The 20,608-nt window shown below is 36.6% G+C and overlaps 1 protein-coding gene across 5 annotated transcripts in view; it reads right to left on the bottom strand.

Annotated features, from left to right (window-relative positions):
- a2m1 (alpha-2-macroglobulin 1) overlaps nucleotides 1-20,608 on the bottom strand; it is a 60,009-nt gene that overhangs the window by 11,149 nt on the left and 28,252 nt on the right. For all 5 annotated transcript variants that reach the window (XM_088078513.1, XM_088078514.1, XM_042486317.2 and 2 more), the window contains exons 26-31: nucleotides 17,167-17,323; nucleotides 14,517-14,591; nucleotides 14,198-14,363; nucleotides 11,772-11,968; nucleotides 11,463-11,678; nucleotides 10,118-10,236 (exon numbers count right to left, since the gene is read on the bottom strand). In XM_088078513.1, coding sequence (XP_087934639.1) covers nucleotides 10,118-10,236; nucleotides 11,463-11,678; nucleotides 11,772-11,968; nucleotides 14,198-14,363; nucleotides 14,517-14,591; nucleotides 17,167-17,323 — 930 coding nt within the window. The remainder of the gene's footprint in view (nucleotides 1-10,117; nucleotides 10,237-11,462; nucleotides 11,679-11,771; nucleotides 11,969-14,197; nucleotides 14,364-14,516; nucleotides 14,592-17,166; nucleotides 17,324-20,608) is intronic.

Here is a 20,608-nt window from a genome sequence, read left to right as displayed (position 1 = left end):
TAATATACAACGATCAAAAATGACAAAATAGCAAGGTTGCTATAGTATGGCAAAATGGCAAAATGATATGTCCCAAAAAAATGTGCAAAAACAAAACACCCATCAAAACAACATAAAAGCGTATGATGACATGCTATAGCATTTAAATGATGCAAAAATGGACAAAAACACCATTATATAGAACGTCAAAATGACCAAAATAACAAGGCTATAGTATGGCAAAAATGGATATGGCAAAAATGATATGTCCAAAACAACAAATACCTCAAAACAGTAAAATAGCATGCTAAGACACGCCATAGCATTTAAATGTGCAAAATGACCAAAACACCATAATATACATGTCAAAAAATGACCAAAATAAAGGCTATAGTATGGCAAAATGGCAAAATGAAAAAAAATGACATGCCCAAAAAACAGCTTAAAACACCTCAAACAACATAAAATAAGCGTAGAGATATGCCATTAGCATTTAAATGCAAAATGACTCAAAATACCATATATACAACGTCAAAAATGATCAAAATAGCAAGGCTATAGGTATGGCAAAAATAGCAAATTGGGAAAAATGACATGTCCCAAAAACATCTTAAAACACATCAAAACAGCATAAAAAATAGCGTGCTAAAAGACATATACCGCATTTAGAATGTACAAAAATGGCCAAAACACCATTATGTAGACGTCAAAAATGACCAAAATAGCAAGGCTATAGTATAGCAAAAATGGCAAATATGTAAAAAATGACATGTCCCAAAAACATTTAAAACACCTCAAAACAGCATAAAATGCGTGCTGAGACATGCGCCATAGCATTTAACTATGCAAAAATGGCCAAAAACACCATATTATACATCGTTCAAAAAATAACCAAAATAGCAAGGCTATAGTATGGCAAAATGGCAAAAAATGACATGTCCCAAAAACATCTTAAAACACCTCAAAACAGCATTAAAATAATTATTGCTAAGACACGCCATAGCATTTAAATATGCAAATATGACCAAAAAACACCATAATATACATCAAAAATGACCAAAATAGCAAGGCTATAGTATGGCAAAAATGGAAAATGGCAAAATGGCATTCCCAAAAACAGCTTAAATACCTCAAAACAGCATAAAATAGAGTGCTAAAGATAGCCATAGCATTTAAATGTGCAAAAATGACCAAAAACACCATTATGTAGAACATCCAAAAAATGACCAAAATAGCAAGGCTATAGTATGGCAAAAATGGCAAAATGGCAAAAAATGGCATGTCCCAAAAACAGCTTAAAACACCTCAAAACAGTGTTAATTGGCGTGCTGAGACACGCCATAGCATTTAAATGTGCAAAAATGGCCAAAAACACCATGATATACAGCATCCAAAAAATGACCAAAATAGCAAGGCTATAGTATGGAAAAAATGGCAAAAATGGCAAAAAATGACATGTCCCAAAAACATCTTAAAACACATCAAAACAGCATTAAATAGCGTGCTAAGACACACCATAGCATTTAGATATGCAAAAATGACCAAAAACACCATTATGTAGAACGTCCGAAATATGACCAAAATAGCAAGGCTATAGTATGGCAAAAATGGCAAAATGGCAAAAAATGACATGTCCCAAAAACAGCTTAAAACACCTCAAAACAGCATAAAATAGCGTGCTGAGACACGCCATAGCATTTAAATGTGCAAAAATGGCCAAAAACACCATGATATACAGCATCCAAAAAATGACCAAAATAGCAAGGCTATAGTATGGAAAAAATGGCAAAATGGCAAAAAATGACATGTCCCAAAAACATCTTAAAACACCTCAAAACAGCATAAAATAGCGTGCTGAGACATGCCATAGCATTTAACGATGCAAAAATGGCAAAAAATACCATAATATACAACGTCCAAAAAATGATCAAAATAGCAAGGCTATAGTATGGCAAAAATGTCAAAATGGCAAAAAATGACATGTCCCAAAAACAGCTTAAAACACCTCAAAACAGCATTAAATAGCGTGCTGAGACAAGCCATAGTATTTAAATATGCAAAAATGATCAAAAACACCATAATATACAACGTCCAAAAAATGACCAAAATAGCAAGGCTATAGTATGGCAAAAATGGCAAAATGGCAAAAAATGACATGTCCCAAAAACAGCTTAAAACACCTCAAAACAGCATAAAATAGCGTGCTGAGACACACCATAGCATTTAAATATGCAAAAATGACCAAAAACACCATAATATACAACGTCCAAAAAATGACCAAAATAGCAAGGCTATAGTATGGCAAAAATGGCAAAATGGCAAAAAATGACATGTCCCAAAAACAGCTTAAAACACCTCAAAACAGCATAAAATAGCGTGCTGAGACATGCCATAGCATTTAACGATGCAAAAATGGCAAAAAACACCATAATATACAACGTCCAAAAAATGATCAAAATAGCAAGGCTATAGTATGGCAAAAATGGCAAAATGGCAAAAAATTAGATGTCCCAAAAACAGCTTAAAACACCTCAAAACAGCATAAAATAGCGTGATAAGACACGCCATAGCATTTAACTATGCAAAAATGGCCAAAAACACCATATTATACATCGTTCAAAAAATAACCAAAATAGCAAGGCTATAGTATGGCAAAAATGGCAAAAATGGCAAAAAATGACGTCCCAAAAACAGCTTAAAACACCTCAAAACAGCATAAAATAGTGTGCTAAGACACGCCATAGCATTTAAATATGCAAAAATGACCAAAAACACCATTATGTAGAACATCCAAAAATGACCAAAATAGCAAGGCTATAGTATGGCAAAAATGGAAAAAATGACATCCCAAAAACAGCTTAAAATACCTCAAAACAGTATTAAATAGCTTGCTAAGACACGCCATAGCATTTAAATGTGCAAAAATGACCAAAAACACCATAATATACAATGTCCAAAAAATGACCAAAATAGCAAGGCTATAGTATGGCAAAAATGGCAAAATTGCAAAAAATGACATGTCCCAAAAACAGCTTAAAACACCTCAAAACAGCATAAAATAGTGTGTTAAGACACACCATAGCATTTAAATGTGCAAAAATGACCAAAAACACCATTATGTAGAACATCCAAAAAATGACCAAAATTGCAAGGCTATAGTATGGCAAAAATGGCAAAAATGACATGTCCCAAAAACAGCTTAAAACACCTCAAAACAGCAAAAAATAGCGTGCTAAGACATGCCATAGCATTTAAATGTGCAAAAATGACCAAAAACACCATTATGTAGAACATCCAAAAAATGACCAAAATAGCAAGGCTATAGTATGGCAAAAATGGCAAAATGGCAAAAAATGGCATGTCCTAAAAACATCTTAAAACACCTCAAAACAGCATAAAATAGCGTGCTAAGACACGCCATAGCATTTAACTATGCAAAAATGGCCAAAAACACCATGATATACAGCATCCAAAAAATGACCAAAATAGCAAGGCTATAGTATGGCAAAAATGGCAAAATTGCAAAAAATGACATGTCCCAAAAACATCTTAAAACACATCAAAACAGCATTAAATAGCGTGCTAAGACACACCATAGCATTTAAATGTGCAAAAATGACCAAAAACACCATAATATACAACGTCCAAAAAATGACCAAAATAGCAAGGCTATAGTATGGCAAAAATGTCAAAATGGCAAAAAATGACATGTCCCAAAAACAGCTTAAAACACCTCAAAACAGCATTAAATAGCGTGCTGAGACAAGCCATAGTATTTAAATATGCAAAAATGATCAAAAACACCATAATATACAACGTCCAAAAAATGACCAAAATAGCAAGGCTATAGTATGGCAAAAATGGCAAAATGGCAAAAAATGACATGTCCCAAAAACACCTTAAAACACCTCAAAACAGCATAAAATAGCGTGCTCAGACACACCATAGCATTTAAATGTGCAAAAATAACCAAAAACACGATAATACACAACGTCCAAAAAATGACCAAGATAGCAAGGCTATAGTATGGCAAAAATGGCAAAATGGCAAAAAATGACATGTCCCAAAAACAGCTTAAAACACCTCAAAACAGCATAAAATAGCGTGCTAAGACACGCCATAGCATTTAACTATGCAAAAATGGCAAAAAACACCATATTATATATCGTCCAAAAAATGACCAAGATAGCAAGGCTATAGTATGGCAAAAATGGCAAAAAATGACGTCCCAAAAACAGCTTAAAACACCTCAAAACAGCATAAAATAGTGTGCTAAGACACGCCATAGCATTTAAATATGCAAAAATGACCAAAAACACCATTATGTAGAACATCCAAAAATGACCAAAATAGCAAGGCTATAGTATGGCAAAAATGGAAAAAATGACGTCCCAAAAACAGCTTAAAATACCTCAAAACAGTATTAAATAGCTTGCTAAGACACGCCATAGCATTTAAATGTGCAAAAATGACCAAAAACACCATAATATACAATGTCCAAAAAATGACCAAAATAGCAAGGCTATAGTATGGCAAAAATGGCAAAATGGCAAAAAATGACATGTCCCAAAAACAGCTTAAAACACCTCAAAACAGCAAAAAATAGCGTGCTAAGACATGCCATAGCATTTAAATGTGCAAAAATGACCAAAAACACCATTATGTAGAACATCCAAAAAATGACCAAAATAGCAAGGCTATAGTATGGCAAAAATGGCAAAATGGCAAAAAATGGCATGTCCTAAAAACATCTTAAAACACCTCAAAACAGCATAAAATAGCGTGCTAAGACACGCCATAGCATTTAACTATGCAAAAATGACCAAAAACACCATAATAAACAACGCCCACAAAATGACCAAAATAGCAAGGCTATAGTATGGCAAAAATGGCAAAATGGCAAAAAATGACATGTCCCAAAAACAGCTTAAAACGCCTCAAAACAGTATTAAATAGCTTGCTAAGACACACCATAGCATTTATATATGCAAAAATGACCAAAAACACCATTATGTACAACATCCAAAAAATGACCAAAATAGCAAGGCTATAGTATGGCAAAAATAACAAAATGGCAAAAAATGACATGTCCCAAAAACATCTTAAAACACATCAAAACAGCATTAAATAGCATGCTAAGACACACCATAGCATTTAGATATGCAAAAATGACCAAAAACACCATAATATACAACGCCCACAAAATGACCAAAATAGCAAGGCTATAGTATGGCAAAAATGGCAAAATGGCAAAAATGACATGTCCCAAAAACAGCTTAAAACACCTCAAAACAGCATAAAATAGCGTGCTAAGACACTCCATGGCATTTAAACATGCAAAAATGTCCAAAAACACCATAATATACAACGCCCACAAAATGACCAAAATAGCAAGGCTATAGTATGGCAAAAATGGCAAAATGGCAAAAAATGACATGTCCCAAAAACATCTTAAAACACATCAAAACAGCATTAAATAGCGTGCTAAGACACACCATAGCATTTAAATGTGCAAAAATGACCAAAAACACCATAATATACAACGCCCACAAAATGACCAAAATAGCAAGGCTATAGTATGGCAAAAATGTCAAAATGGCAAAAAATGACATGTCCCAAAAACAGTTTAAATCACCTCAGAACAGCGTTAAGTGGCGTGCTGAGACACGCCATAGCATTTAAACATGGAAATATTGCCAAAAACACCATAATATACAATGTCCAAAAAACGACCAAAATAGCAAGGCTATAGTATGGCAAAAATGGCAAAATGGCAAAAAATGGCATTTCCCAAAAACAGCTTAAAACACCTCAAAACAGCATAAAATAGAGTGCTAAGACACGCCATAGCATTTAAATGTGCAAAAATGGCCAAAAACACCATAATATACAACGTCCAAAAAATGACCAAAATAGCAAGGCTATAGTATGGCAAAAATGGCAAAAAATGACATGTCCCAAAAACAGCTTAAAACACCTCAAAACAGCATAAAATAGCGTGCTAAGACTTGCCATAGCATTTAAATATGTAAAAATGGCCAAAAACACCATAATATACAACGTCCAAAAGATGACCAAAATAGCAAGGCTATAGTATGGCAAAAATGGCAGAATGGCAAACAATGACATGTCGCAAAAACAGCTTAAAACACCTCAAAACAGCATTAAATAGCGTGCTGAGACAAGCCATAGCATTTTAATATGCAAAAATAGCCAAAAACACCATAATATACAACGTCCAAAGAATGACCAAAATAGCAAGGCTATAGTATGGCAAAAATGGCAAAATGGCTAAAAATGACATGTCCCAAAAACAGCTTAAATCACCTCAAAACAACTTTAAGTGGCGTGCTGAGACACGCCATAGCATTTAAATGTGCAAAAATGACCAAAAACACCATAATATACAACGTCCAAAAAATGACAAAAATAGCAAGGCTATAGTATGGCAAAAATGGCAAAATTGCAAAAAATGACATGTCCCAAAAACAGCTTAAATCACCTCAAAACAACTTTAAGTGGCGTGCTGAGACATGCCATAGTATTTAAATATGCAAAACTGATCAAAAACACCATAATATACAACATCCAAAAAATGACAAAAATAGCAAGGCTATAGTATGGCAAAAATGTCAAAATGGCAAAAAATGACATGTCCCAAAAACAGTTTAAATCACCTCAAAACAGCGTTAAGTGGCGTGCTGAGACATGCCATAGCATTTAAATGTGCAAAAATGACCAAAAACACCATAATATACAATGTCCAAAGAATGACCAAAATAGCAAGGCTATAGTATGGCAAAAATGGCAAAATGGCTAAAAATGACATGTCCCAAAAACAGTTTAAATCACCTCAAAACAGCGTTAAGTGGCGTGCTGAGACACGCCATAGCATTTAAATGTGCAAAAATGACCAAAAACACCATAATATACAACGTCCAAAAAATGACAAAAATAGCAAGGCTATAGTATGGCAAAAATGGCAAAATTGCAAAAAATGACATGTCCCAAAAACAGCTTAAATCACCTCAAAACAACTTTAAGTGGCGTGCTGAGACATGCCATAGTATTTAAATATGCAAAACTGATCAAAAACACCATAATATACAACATCCAAAAAATGACAAAAATAGCAAGGCTATAGTATGGCAAAAATGTCAAAATGGCAAAAAATGACATGTCCCAAAAACAGTTTAAATCACCTCAAAACAGCGTTAAGTGGCGTGCTGAGACACGCCATAGCATTTAAATATGCAAAAATGACCAAAAACACCATAATATACAACATCCAAAAAATGACCAAAAAAGCAAGGCTATGGTATGGCAAAAATGGCAAAAAATTGCATTTCCCAAAAACAGCTTAAATCACCTCAAAACAGCATTAAATAGAGTGCTGAGACACGCCATAGCATTTAAACATGGAAATATTGCCAAAAACACCATAATATACAACGTCCAAAAAACGACCAAAATAGCAAGGCTATAGTATGGCAAAAATGGCAAAATGGCAAAATGGCATTTCCCAAAAACAGCTTAAAACACCTCAAAACAGCATAAAATAGAGTGCTAAGACACGCCATAGCACTTAAATGTGCAAAAATGGCCAAAAACACCATAATATACAATGTCCAAAAAATGATCAAAATAGCAAGGCTATAGTATGGCAAAAATGGCAAAATGGCAAAAAATGACATGTCCCAAAAACAGCTTAAATCACCTCAAAACAACTTTAAGTGGCGTGCTGAGACATGCCATAGTATTTAAATATGCAAAAATGATCAAAAACACCATAATATACAACATCCAAAAAATGACCAAAAAAGCAAGGCTATAGTATGGCAAAAATGGCAAAAAATTGCATTTCCCAAAAACACCTTAAATCACCTCAAAACAGCATTAAATAGAGTGCTGAAACACGCCATAGCATTTAAACATGGAAATATTGCCAAAAACACCATAATATACAACGTCCAAAGAATGACCAAAATAGCAAGGCTATAGTATGGCAAAAATGGCAAAATGGCTAAAATGACATGTCCCAAAAAACAGTTTAAATCACCTCAAAACAGCATAAAATAGAGTGCTAAGACACGCCATAGCATTTAAATGTGCAAAAATGACCAAAAACACCATAATATACAACATCCAAAAAATGACCAAAAAAGCAAGGCTATAGTATGGCAAAAATGGCAAAAAATTGCATTTCCCAAAAACACCTTAAATCACCTCAAAACAGCATTAAATAGAGTGCTGAGACACGCCATAGCACTTAAATGTGCAAAAATGGCCAAAAACACCATAATATACAATGTCCAAAAAATGACAAAAATAGCAAGGCTATAGTATGGCAAAAATGGCAAAATGGCAAAAAATGACATGTCCCAAAAACAGCTTAAAACACCTCAAAACAGCAAAAAATAGCGTGCTGAGACATGCCATAGCATTTAACTATGCAAAAATGGCAAAAAACACCATAATATACAACGTCCAAAAAATGATCAAAATAGCAAGGCTATAGTATGGCAAAAATGGCAAAATGGCAAAAAATGACATGTCCCAAAAACATCTTAAAACACCTCAAAACAGCGTTAAGTAGCGTGCTAAGACACGCCATCGCATTTAAATGTGCAAAAATGACCAAAAACACCATAATATACAACGTCCAAAAAATGACCAAAATAGCAAGGCTATAGTATGGCAAAAATGGCAAAATGGCAAAAAATGACATGTCCCAAAAACAGCTTAAATCACCTCAAAACAACTTTAAGTGGCGTGCTGAGACATGCCATAGTATTTAAATATGCAAAAATGATCAAAAACACCATAATATACAACGTCCAAAAAATGACCAAAAAAGCAAGGCTATAGTATGGCAAAAATGGCAAAATGGCAAAAAATGACATGTCCCAAAAACATCTTAAAACACATCAAAACAGCATTAAATAGCGTGCTAAGACACACCATAGCATTTAAATATGCAAAAATGACCAAAAACACCATTATGTAGAACATCCAAAAAATGACCAAAATAGCAAGGCTATAGTATGGCAAAAATGGCAAAATGGCAAAATGGCAAAAAATGACATGTCCCAAAAACAGCTTAAATCACCTCAAAACAACTTTAAGTGGCGTGCTGAGACACGCCATAGCATTTAAATGTGCAAAAATGGCCAAAAACACCATAATATACAACGTCCAAAAAACGACCAAAAAAGCAAGGCTATAGTATGGCAAAAATGGCAAAATGGCAAAAAATGACATGTCCCAAAAACAGCTTAAAACACCTCAAAATTGCATTAAATAGCGTGCTGAGACACGCCATAGGATTGAATGCTGCAATAATATAGCAAAAACACCATAATACACAACGTCCAAAAAATGACCAAAAAAGCAAGGCTATAGTATGGCAAAAATGTCAAAAAATGACATGTCCCAAAAACAAATAGCGCAATAAGACATGCTATAGTATAGAATGTTGCGAAAACATTCGAAAAACGTCAAATTATGACATTATGACAAAAACAGCTGAAAACAGCTGAAAACCGCATAAAATAATGTGCTGAGACACGCCATAGCATTGAATGCTGCAATAAAATAGCATGTCGAAAAATTAACTAAAAATGTCAATGTGTCGCTTGATCCGCTTCTGTAGTAGTTGTGTGCGAGGTGGTGGCCACACGAAAATGAGGATTACAACCTGTAGATTGGGCAACGGCCATTGCTGGCAAATGATCGGGGAAATCAGGGCACTTAGCACAGTTCATTTACACATTCTGCTCACATTGTTATGATACAAACTGGCTGAAAATTGGGGACGTGTCCATAGTAGAATAAATTAACAGTTATCGTAATCATAAAGTTTACACATTTAAGAAAGGTTTTTCGTAATAAATTGCAGTTAATGCAACACTAACAAGTATGCAGGCTGGTTTATGTAAAGGTCATCGCAAAGGTCGTTCTGGGTTACATTATGGTGCTCTTTGCTGATGCAACAAAATCTCCTGAAGAGCAGAATCATCATTCAAAATCACTTTTAATAACAAAACCTATTTATGTATGAATTGCACTGAAACAAAAATAAAACAGTTAGCAGTCATCGCACACGCAAGCACACATATACGCGCACACGCACACCTACCTGACGTGCACAAAGAGGATGAGCTGAGGCCGGCTGATGTTGCATTTAGCCATGGTGTTAGTGGAGATGTTGAAGGCAGAGAAGTCGGGGGGAGGGGGGATGTTGTAATGCATGGAGATCTACGGAGAGACAGATTATCCCAAAAACATCAATAAACCTTCATTAATGACATCACTACAATTTAAAGAGATACAATTCAATGTATTTTATTTTTTCTCAGAAACGACCATCGTTACAACTTATCAGGTTTTTTTCATTATTCTCTAACAGCTTTATATATGTATATATATATACACACACACACACACACACACACACACATATATATATACATATATAAGCGTGGGGAGGGACTTAAGTGTTTTATTTTGGCTTTAGGCTCGGGGCAAACAACATTAAATGGCTGTATTTCGTATTTATTTTACAAGTGGGTTTGAAGGCTTGTTTTAATTGAAAAAATGCCTTTTTTTCTTTAAAAATGTTGGATCTTTTTCGAAGAGGAAGAAGACTTTTTGGTGACCTTTAAATAAATCATGTTTAGAAGGCATGTTATATGCAAAGGTCTCCAAAATCACAGCATTTATCATTGCCAGAAACTGTAAAAACAAAAATTATCATTGATTAAATACAGTTTAAGTTTTTTTCCAAAACTTTTCCAGGCCTGGAAATTGCTATTTGCAAATTTAATAAATTTTCCAGGTTTTTCATGACTATACGAACATTGTTCCTTGATAAATAGCTATAAATAAAACCTTTTTCAAGTCTATTGCAAAAAAACATCAAGTTAAATATATATACAAAATACTGCCTTTCTGAAAATCCTGCGCATCATTATTGTTTGCAGATCTGACTTTTTTTTTTATTACCCAAAAATCTAAAATTCATTGAAAATATCAGTCTGCTTGGATTTATTTGACGGTAAATTACAGGGCCTTCAACATACTGCCTGTATATATATTTATGATATTTATGAGTATTTTTAACTGGTGTTTTACAGCTTTTATATATCCACACAATTTCACAAAATATCGTCGTTGTCGGACACAAACCTTCACATTTGACTGTTTGCATTTTTTTTTTCAGAAATTAATTTCATTAGTTTCCCTCTATGTCTATCGGTAAATTTCACAATTTCTCAACCAATTAAATGTATTTTAATGTACTAAACCTCCTGAAAAGTAGCAATTCTGGAGATACAATTTTGCGCCCGACAGCAGCGAGTTTTGATCGACTGTGGTCCAGTTTTTATCTTTGCCTCCAAGTTCTCCTCCTTCTCTTTTGCCTTTCTCCTACTTCAGCTCAGTGACATGTTCGTGCTGCACACGTGGTGTTGACCTGATCGTACCTGTGCCAGCACACAGCTCTGTCCCTGGGCTCTGACCGTGTACTCCCCCGGGACCTCGCTCAGCCTCTCCTCCTGGTACAGCAGCCTGTTGCTCTGATCCACCATGAACTCTTTGTTCAGGCCTCCTAACGACGTCACCGTCACTGTAGTGCTGCCCTCCGAGCTGTAGGTGGCAGCGCCGTACTTAGCCAGAGCCTGGAGGGCCACCACAGTGTCCTGAGGAGCAGAGAGGTTAAAAATGCGTCATTAATGAACAGTTAGAGGCTTAAAGGCTTCCCTTGAAGCCCCTCTGTGTGTGATCTGTCGTACCTGTGTGGAGGAGAAGCCCCCGTACGGATTCTGCTGCTGGGCGAGCCAGCGGACGATGCTGGAAGAGTAATCCAAACCGAAATCCTGCATAGCTGGACCGGAGAGCAGAGCCAGCAGCACGTAGGAGGTCATCTCCACCTCCAAAGAGTCCAGGCCTTTCCCAGAAGCCCCTGCTCTGTCCCAGTGACGGGTGCCACCTGCCAGACACATTACACTTAATGCACTTTTGTCCTCTGTATGAATTGTTGCAGTGTTTTATTTTGTCTTCTTTTGTCTGTAAATTAGCAGTCCTATTAACTCCAGCATATTACATTTGGATTTTATACTGATGTTCATTAACATGATATGTCTCTTTTAAATAAACACTAAATAAATAAATAAACAGTGGAGTCATTAATCAGGACGTTGATGAATGATTAACTTGCACTTCAGTTAAATTCAACATGTACTGCAGAATTTACCACAACAGATCCCCGTTCTGTAATGTATGTATTACAGAGGTCGTTTTAGTGCGTCAGTTTTAGACACGACATTCATCGAATGTTCAAATAACACTAACAGCCATGTTACAGCTGTTAAAACTCATTTTTGAATACCACCCTTTTATTGTAATTTTGAAACTACGAAGTTCAAAGATAATATTTGATAAAAACACAAATGCCACAATGAAGAAGAAAAAACAGGCAAGATAATTTAAACAATATAAAAATAAGACCAAAACATTAACAAATAATCTTTTAACATCACACTCGCTCAGCCTTTAGCTGGAGAGGCATTCTTTTGTCTGATAAACTTAACCTTTAAATGACATTTCAAGTGCTTTCATCACTTACACTTTACTGAAACTGCCTCCACTCACTGCATTTCAATTGACACTTGAACAGATCTTTTATCCTCAACTGATGGTTCCACTACTTTCAGATCTTTGTGCGTGTGTCCACATGGCTTTTTTTTCTTTTGCAGAAAAGTGATGGCAGGGCACGGGGGAGCACTTAATTCTTGCACTTCATAAAACTAGAATTGACCTACGACCTCCAAATTCAAATCAGTTCATTCTTGAGTTCAAGTACACATTTGTGCCAAATTTGAGGAAACTCCCTCAAGGCCATCTTCAGACATTGCAGTCACGAAAATGAGACATATGCAAGGTCACAGTGACCTGGGCCTTTGAATACCAAATCCTAATTAATTTGGTGTTGAGTCCAAGTGGATGTTCGTGCCAAACGTGAAAAAAATCCCTAAAGGTGTTCTTGAGATATCCCATATACAAAAAGGAGACAATCGAGATCACACTAACCTTCAACCTTTGACCACCAAAATCTAATCAGGTCATTGTTGAGTGTAAGTGGACATTTGTGCCAAATTAAAGTAAATTCCCTCAAGGTGTTTTTGAGATATTGTGTTCAGGAGAATGAGACACATGCAAGGTGAGAGTAACTTTGTTTTTTGACAGCTAAAATCTTATCAGTTCATCATCAAGTCCAAATGAACGTTAGTGCCAAATTTGAAGTAATACCCTTGAGGTGTTCTTGAGATGTCACATCCATCAGAATGGGACAAACAACCTGAAAAACAACCACTGACACAGAGGCATTAAAAGCACTCCCAGCCTGTTTTTAAGGACACGTGGATTTGCTTCTGTTGATGCTGGGCACATTGCTTTTTCTTTAAGCCGCCGCGTACACACTCTTCTCAACGCGAACAATTAAACTCTCTCAGTCAGACAAAAAAAATCTACATAAACGCCGGCCCTTACAGTTCAACTGTAACTTCAACTGCTTACAGTGAACACACCTCAGCACTTCCGCTAAAATTTTTAACACTTAAAATTTGCACATAGACTGACATTTCAACTTCATTCACATTCCTCTTCAACTTACATGTCAACTCTGTTCAATGTTCACACTTCAAACCATCAAATTTTAAGTTTCTCCTATAAATACAAATTTCAGCTTTCAGTTCTTACACTTCAACATCTCTCAGCACTTCAACTGAAATATTTTAGTGCAATTTATCATCTACATTTAAAATGACACTTCATCTCCTTTCAGTGCTTAGACCTCAATCGATACTTCCTCCTAAATCGACTTTTCAACTTCATTCACATTCCTCTTCAACTGAGGCGTCAACTCTGTTCAATGCAAATGTCGAGTTTCACCTGAAATTTCAGCTTTCAGTTCAATTTACTACAATTTCATTCAGATCTTAAACTTCGAAATCTTTCACCACTTCTGCTGAAAGATTTTAGCACAATTTATCATCTACATTTAAAATGACACTTCAACTCCTTTCAGTGCTTACACCTCAACTTCGTCACTTCGTTGTCATTTCAACGTCATTCAGCGCTTGAACTTTTGGATAAATTAGAGGGGAAAAAAACAGCTGAAAAGCTAGAAGTGCAGATGTTGATGGTTTCTCTGCCTCACCCTGTGTGTTGGACTTCTGGTGCAGATAAGTGATGAGTTTGCTCCTCATCTCTTCGTCTCCAGCCAGAGTGAAGGTGTAGGACAGCAGCGCCGTGGTGTACAGGTTGTCCATCTGGCCGCCCACTGCTGCCTTCAGACAGTTCAGGCAGTTCTGGACCATGGGGTCCTGTCGCAGCACGAGCAAACACAAAATGTGACAACGTGACAAATTAAATTGAAGGAAAGACCCTTTAGAGTTCAACAGATGAATGTCTCAGATGCGTCAATGTCTGGGCTGATCATGAAGGTCTGAGCAGGAAGAGGGTGGCGCCAGACTTACCGAGGCGTTGCTGTCCAGCTCCAGCAGGGCGGCGGTGATGTATGCAGTCAGGGACACATCGTCACTCACTCCTCCCTGTTTGAACAATCAAAAGCACTCAGGTGTATTTTAAACTTTCATTTACAGTCAGATTTGCTAAACTAAAAGTAATAACGCAAAACAAACAAGTTGTAAATGCTGTTTTTGCTTTGAATAATATACTTTTTTGTATTTCTTTTTCTTTCTCTTTTGATATTTCTATTGTTTGTTGCCTGCCAAGGCACTCCGTAAATTAGCAGTCCCGCTAACTCCGGCATGTTTACATTTGTATTTTATACTGATGTTCATTAATATGCTGTGCCCTTTTAAATAAACATTAAAATATAAACACTGATGTTTCCTGTTCATGTTCTTACAGAATGCTACAATATGTTGCCAGTTTCAGGTCATTCATCATTACTAAACTGAGTACTTAAAAATTAATACAATTAGTATTTGATGTTTTTAAATCGTTTTTATGCATTTAATTCCTTTATTAGTGAGACAAAAGGGGAAAAGACGACAGGAATTATAGGAGATTGGGAACAACATGCTATAAAGACCCCTGTTTGGGCTAAAGCCAGATAATAAAGATGGACGACATAACAGCTCCCCCAAAGTATAACTTTTGGATCGCCCCCTGGTGTCTGACTGCAGTATAGGCCATAAAGCCCGGCCCTCCATGTTAGTAAATGTGGCAAACTAAAAACTCAAAGTACACGCCAAATAAAATTATCCCAAAGATGGTTTCTGTCACTGAAGGTGGTTCTCATCACCCTGATGTTTGTTCAGGTGATCATTTTTATAAGTTAGGTTTTAATGAGATATTAAATTATACTAAAAGGGGGATTTTCCACCATGACTGACAGCTGTGACAGCCAATCTATGCCCTAATATTGTCTACAGTGAGAGGAGGTGAAAGCCCCTCATCTATATTAACACACAGTTATTGGTTTGCACTATAGATTGTATATAAAGATGGATGATGTGCCCCAACTTACCCCTGCTATGCTTGAGTGAAGCTAAAACATCCTGGTTACGGCCTCTGCCATTTTGACATTTGTCATTTGTCATTTCGGAGCCAGAGTCTGCGCTGTAGCGATATCTGCATTGGCAGTGTTCCCTCCAAAACACCCGTCCAACCAATTGTGAGCAGCCCCATTGAAGGCAAGCACATGGATTGGCTTTCATAGCTGTCAATCATGACAGAAAATCCCCTTTTTGTGGATTTGAATTACTCATCAAAATCAAACTTGTCATAAAACAAACACTTGAACAAACATCGGGGTAATGAGAACTACCTTTGGTGACAGAAACCATCTTTGGAAAATTATTTGGTGTGTACTTTAAGTTTTCAGTTTGGCCGATGTCCGATTCATTAACATGGAGGGGCGGGCTTTATGACCTATACTGCACACGGACACCAGGGGGCGATCCAGACTGAAAAGTTACACTTTGGAGAAACTGTCACGTTGTTCGTCTTTATATACAGTCTATGGTTTGGACTAAAACACCGATCACTGCAGTTCAAGGTTGACGCCTCGTTTAAAGCCCCGTTATCCGGGAACAATGTGTGAAACTCATACTTTGCCACTGAGCAATAAGTGTGCAAGTTTTCTAACGTGGAGATAAATTGATTCAGTTACTGCTGATTAGAAGCATTATCACTTTATTGCACAAGCACACCCACCGGCCATTAAACTTGATTAAACTGAAATGAACAAAACTGAGCACACTTCACTTTGTCTCTTTGGTTGCCTGAGAAAATAAACATGATGAAACACACACACACACACACACACACACCTGTCTACCCTCTACTTAGCTTGTGTGTAAGACGAGTAAAAGCTAAGCCCGAGCCGGTACAGAAACTCCTTTCTGTACCCTTATCTGGCCGCTGGGCCGCACCACTTAGATCATCACTCCTCATAAAAATAAATAAAGAAATAAACAGAGCACCAATGTATTTACAACACAACCAGGAATACTCTGCAAGTACGACTGTCTTTAGACTGTCCTTGACTTCTTGCTTATCAGTGGTTTAACAGTGAAAATATGAATCCGCAGTACCTGGCATAACTTGTGCCTGTAGTTTAAAGAACAACTTTATCGAACCAACCCGAAACGTGACGGTTCAATAAAGCTGTTCTTTAAACTACAAGTGTTGCTGAAGCTCTTTGACCTCATCAAGACTTTCTTCTTTTTCCATGCACCTTGGATATTGGTGAGGTTGTGCCAAAAACCCCCATTCTCCCTCTAAAGAACTTATGCCCGAAAAAGGCTTCTTTTTTTTTTACCCATAACAGCTCCTTATAAAAACATGAGTAGCAGCCTCGGACACAGCTGTCATTGCTTTGTGGTGTTACTCAGCTCCAGAAAATGCTGGACTTTAATAGAGACTGTATCGCAATAATTTGTTTGGGATATTTCCTCCTCTGTGTGTGAGCCTCTTGCCTGCAGGCCGGGGGCAGTCGCAGCTCTCTGCACACACTCACAGCTCTCAGAAACTCCATGCAAATTGCTCCTCACTAATTCTGTGGTTTTGTCTTACAGGAAAAATTCACCCAAGCAAACGATGTTGAAACCAGATAACTCCCAACTGAAAAGTCTACATTCAAATGTTTGTCATCACCTTCATGCCGTTGTGGAAGAGTTTCCCCACAGATCTGATGCAGCCGTCTGGCCGCTGGTGTTTGAACAGCCACCTCTTGGCTTCTTTAATGTGCTTGGCGTGCACAAAGATGTATGGTCTCGCCCCGCCGAAGGACTTCATCACAAAAGAGGTCAGCCTGAAAGCACGCACACACACACACACACACACACACACACACACACACACACACACACACACAGAGGTTTTTAGAAAACAGATCTAACTACGTGCACCCGTGTTAGTAACCCCACACTGAACCCAGCTTCAGGACAATTACATAACAGCCGCCTGTCTCACACTAACACGGCGCTCGGCCCGAGCTGCATCTACAACTAAACAATCATCTTCCTCCGAGCCGCACACAAGCCCGGCAGAGTGAAGCCAGCTGGAGCTGACGGAGGCGGCAAAGGTCGTCTGCAAAGTAAAATATCCACCTCTGACATATTTGGATCCTAATTCAGACACAATACGTCTGAAGGAAGCCACTGAGACACTTCATATTAAAATACACATATTGTATTGCAATGTATGGGCTAGAGGTTGGCAGATAATCAGGGCCGATATTTAATATTTTTACTGATTATCTGTATCAGCGTTTTAATAATTGCCAATTAAATAATTAATTCAAATGTTTGCATGGGAGCAACTTTTATTTTGTAAAACCCTTTTTTTAAAATTCATTTTTTATTTAAATTTTTCACTTGACTTTATACAAATTGTTGCAGGGAACTCGATGTATATGATAAGAAGTTTCAGCTTTGATTAAACATTTTCTAAAGGCATTTAAACAAAGTTTATTTTGGAGTTTGTTAAAAACCAAATTCTAAATACTGGCAGACAGATTTTAATTTTTCATTTTAAATACATATTGGTTCCAAATATCAGTCTCATTAACTACTAACGATCACCGACCCCTTGTATGAGCAGACTCTGCTAAACTCTGATATTTAAAGGTGCACAAAAATACGCATATATTAATGTTTTCAGCCATAGAGAACGACAAGTCAAGGCTACTATTAACATTAGTTGGTGAGCTAATGCTTAGTTAATGTCATAACAGTTATTAAAATGTTATTAAAACTTGAATTCTTATTGAAACTTAAACTTTATGAACTGGGATTTATGTGCAAAGACTTGAGACTTGCTTGTGACTTGCACAACAATGACTTGGTCCTCCCTCTGCCAGCTCTCTGCTAATGTTTTTTTGTGGTTTGGTGCTGGGCTGCTGATATAAAGGTGATTTTTCAGAGCATTTTTGCAAAACAGCTGCCTGCTACATCTGTAAATGGGGTCAAGTGGGAAGTTTTTTATGGCCTAAAAACCAAAATAATGAGGCAAGAGAGGCTAAAAAGCTGCAGCACGCATTGAAATTTCTGTGAGTTCATCATTATAATCAACACCTGTCACATTACATGTAGTTCTGTTTATATAAAACTCATGATTAGTGCAGCTTTAAATAAAAACAGTCTATTTTTAGTGAACAATTGGGTCCAATCTTCTGTTGGAATTCTAATCTAAATGAACACTTGAGAGCCCTAGTTTCTCCCAACCGCAAACACACACCCACACACACACTCACCAACTGCCAAACTGCCCAGCACCCTTTCAAACAGCAGAGGGTTTGTTAAATCCCCCGAGGCACTGCGCTTTAAGCCCATTAAATGCAAATATTAATATTTTCTGGCAGGTTCCCCACAAAGTAAATTATTAGGACGTGTGCTGGTGCCAAACACCAGAAAGGACTCGCTCTGTGTGTGTGCGTGTGCATGTGTGTGTGTGCGTGTGCACCTCCCACTGTGTCTGCATGTCATTTTTTATTCTCTCATCAAATGAAGTGTGAGATTTGAGCTGAAAATATTGAGATGAACAGAAAAGCTCGAGATAAATGTTTGAAAATGTTCTCGAGCCACTGATGCAACTGCAACATCTCACGAGTTATATAATCATAAAAATATTCTATTATTCATACTATTTTGGTACTTTTCAAGTGACAGGTGTGTCGCTAAAACGAGCAGACAGTGGGTGGGATTTCTGGTTCCTCCTCAGTTTTTAGAAGTATTTTTCTTAAATAACACTCAAATAAAAAAGAAATGACTCTTTTAACGAACCAGAATTACCGCTTGACGATTGTATGTTTTCAATTCATTATTTTATCCTATTAGACATTTTGGTTACATTTTGTCATAATAAGAGTATAACTTTTTGAGATATGGCAAAAACATGTTTTTGTGAGGTCAGTGACTTTTGACCACTATAATATAATCTGCTCGTAGAGTGCAAGTGAACGTTTGTGCCACATTTATGGAGACACTTCCTTTAGACATCTTTAGATATCTTCACAAAAATGAAACGGATGTAAGGTCACAGTGACCTTTGACCACCAAAATCGAATATGCTTATCATTAAGTCCAAGTGACCGTTTGTGCCAAATTTGAAAAAAAATCCCCTTAAGATATTCTTGATATATTGCAATTACAAGAATGGCACAGAAGAGGTGACAGTGACCTTGACCTTTGACATATTAACACCAAACTCTGATCAAATCACCATCGCGTCCAACTGAACGTTTGTGCCAAAGAGTTTGGAAAAATTCTTGAGGCGTTCTTTAGATATCGTATTGATGAGTGGGACAGATGGACGGACATTATTATCTTATTTTATTATTTTTGTTTTACTTTAACTGTGTGTTGTGTTTCAATGTAATCTTTATGTAAATATTCACATTTTGGTCTTCTTTTTACCCTTTTTTATTGTATGCATGCTGGTGTATGTAACCTTGATATCTACTCTTTTTTTTCTTAAAAGCCTAACTAGGGAGAGGATTTGGAAACTAGCAATAGCTTTAAAATCTCTATATGTGAAACATCAGTTCAAAGTTGTACTTTTATTTTGCATTGTCTCAATAATAATAAAATGAATAAACCTGAAAACATGATGCCTTGGGCCACCGCTGTTATCAGCTTAAAGGCATTAAAACACAGAATTAATGTTTCCAAAAGATCCAATGGATTAAAATACTTTAAATTTTCTTTAAATGTTTGCGCCAAATTGGAAAAAATTCCTCCAAGGCGAGATTTTGCGTTCACAACAGGACAGATGGACAACACAAAAAATGCCAAAAAATAATATCGCTGGCATGGAGTTATATAAAAAAGTGTATTAAATATATATAATATAAATGATATAAATGATAATAAGGCAGTGCAGATGGTCTTATATTCACAAAAATGTTGCACTGGTTTTGATTACAACCCACTCGCTTTGTTTTTTAATTTTTAAATGGTAAAAAAACTTGTGACCTATTTCTGTTTGTACGCTCATAGGGTTAGGGTTAGGTCATGGATATTGCACGTCATTATCTGTATCCTTAACTCTTTGAAACCTGGATTGTCACTTTTCTTAAGCTACAGTCACATACCTT

This window comes from Plectropomus leopardus, chromosome 6, assembly GCF_026936395.1.
Source record: "Plectropomus leopardus strain MGB_pleo_1.0 chromosome 6, ASM2693639v1, whole genome shotgun sequence".
Taxonomy (NCBI): domain Eukaryota; kingdom Metazoa; phylum Chordata; class Actinopteri; order Perciformes; family Serranidae; genus Plectropomus; species Plectropomus leopardus.
Note: the sequence above shows the minus strand (reverse complement) of the source record. Positions and strands in the feature narration are given on the sequence as shown.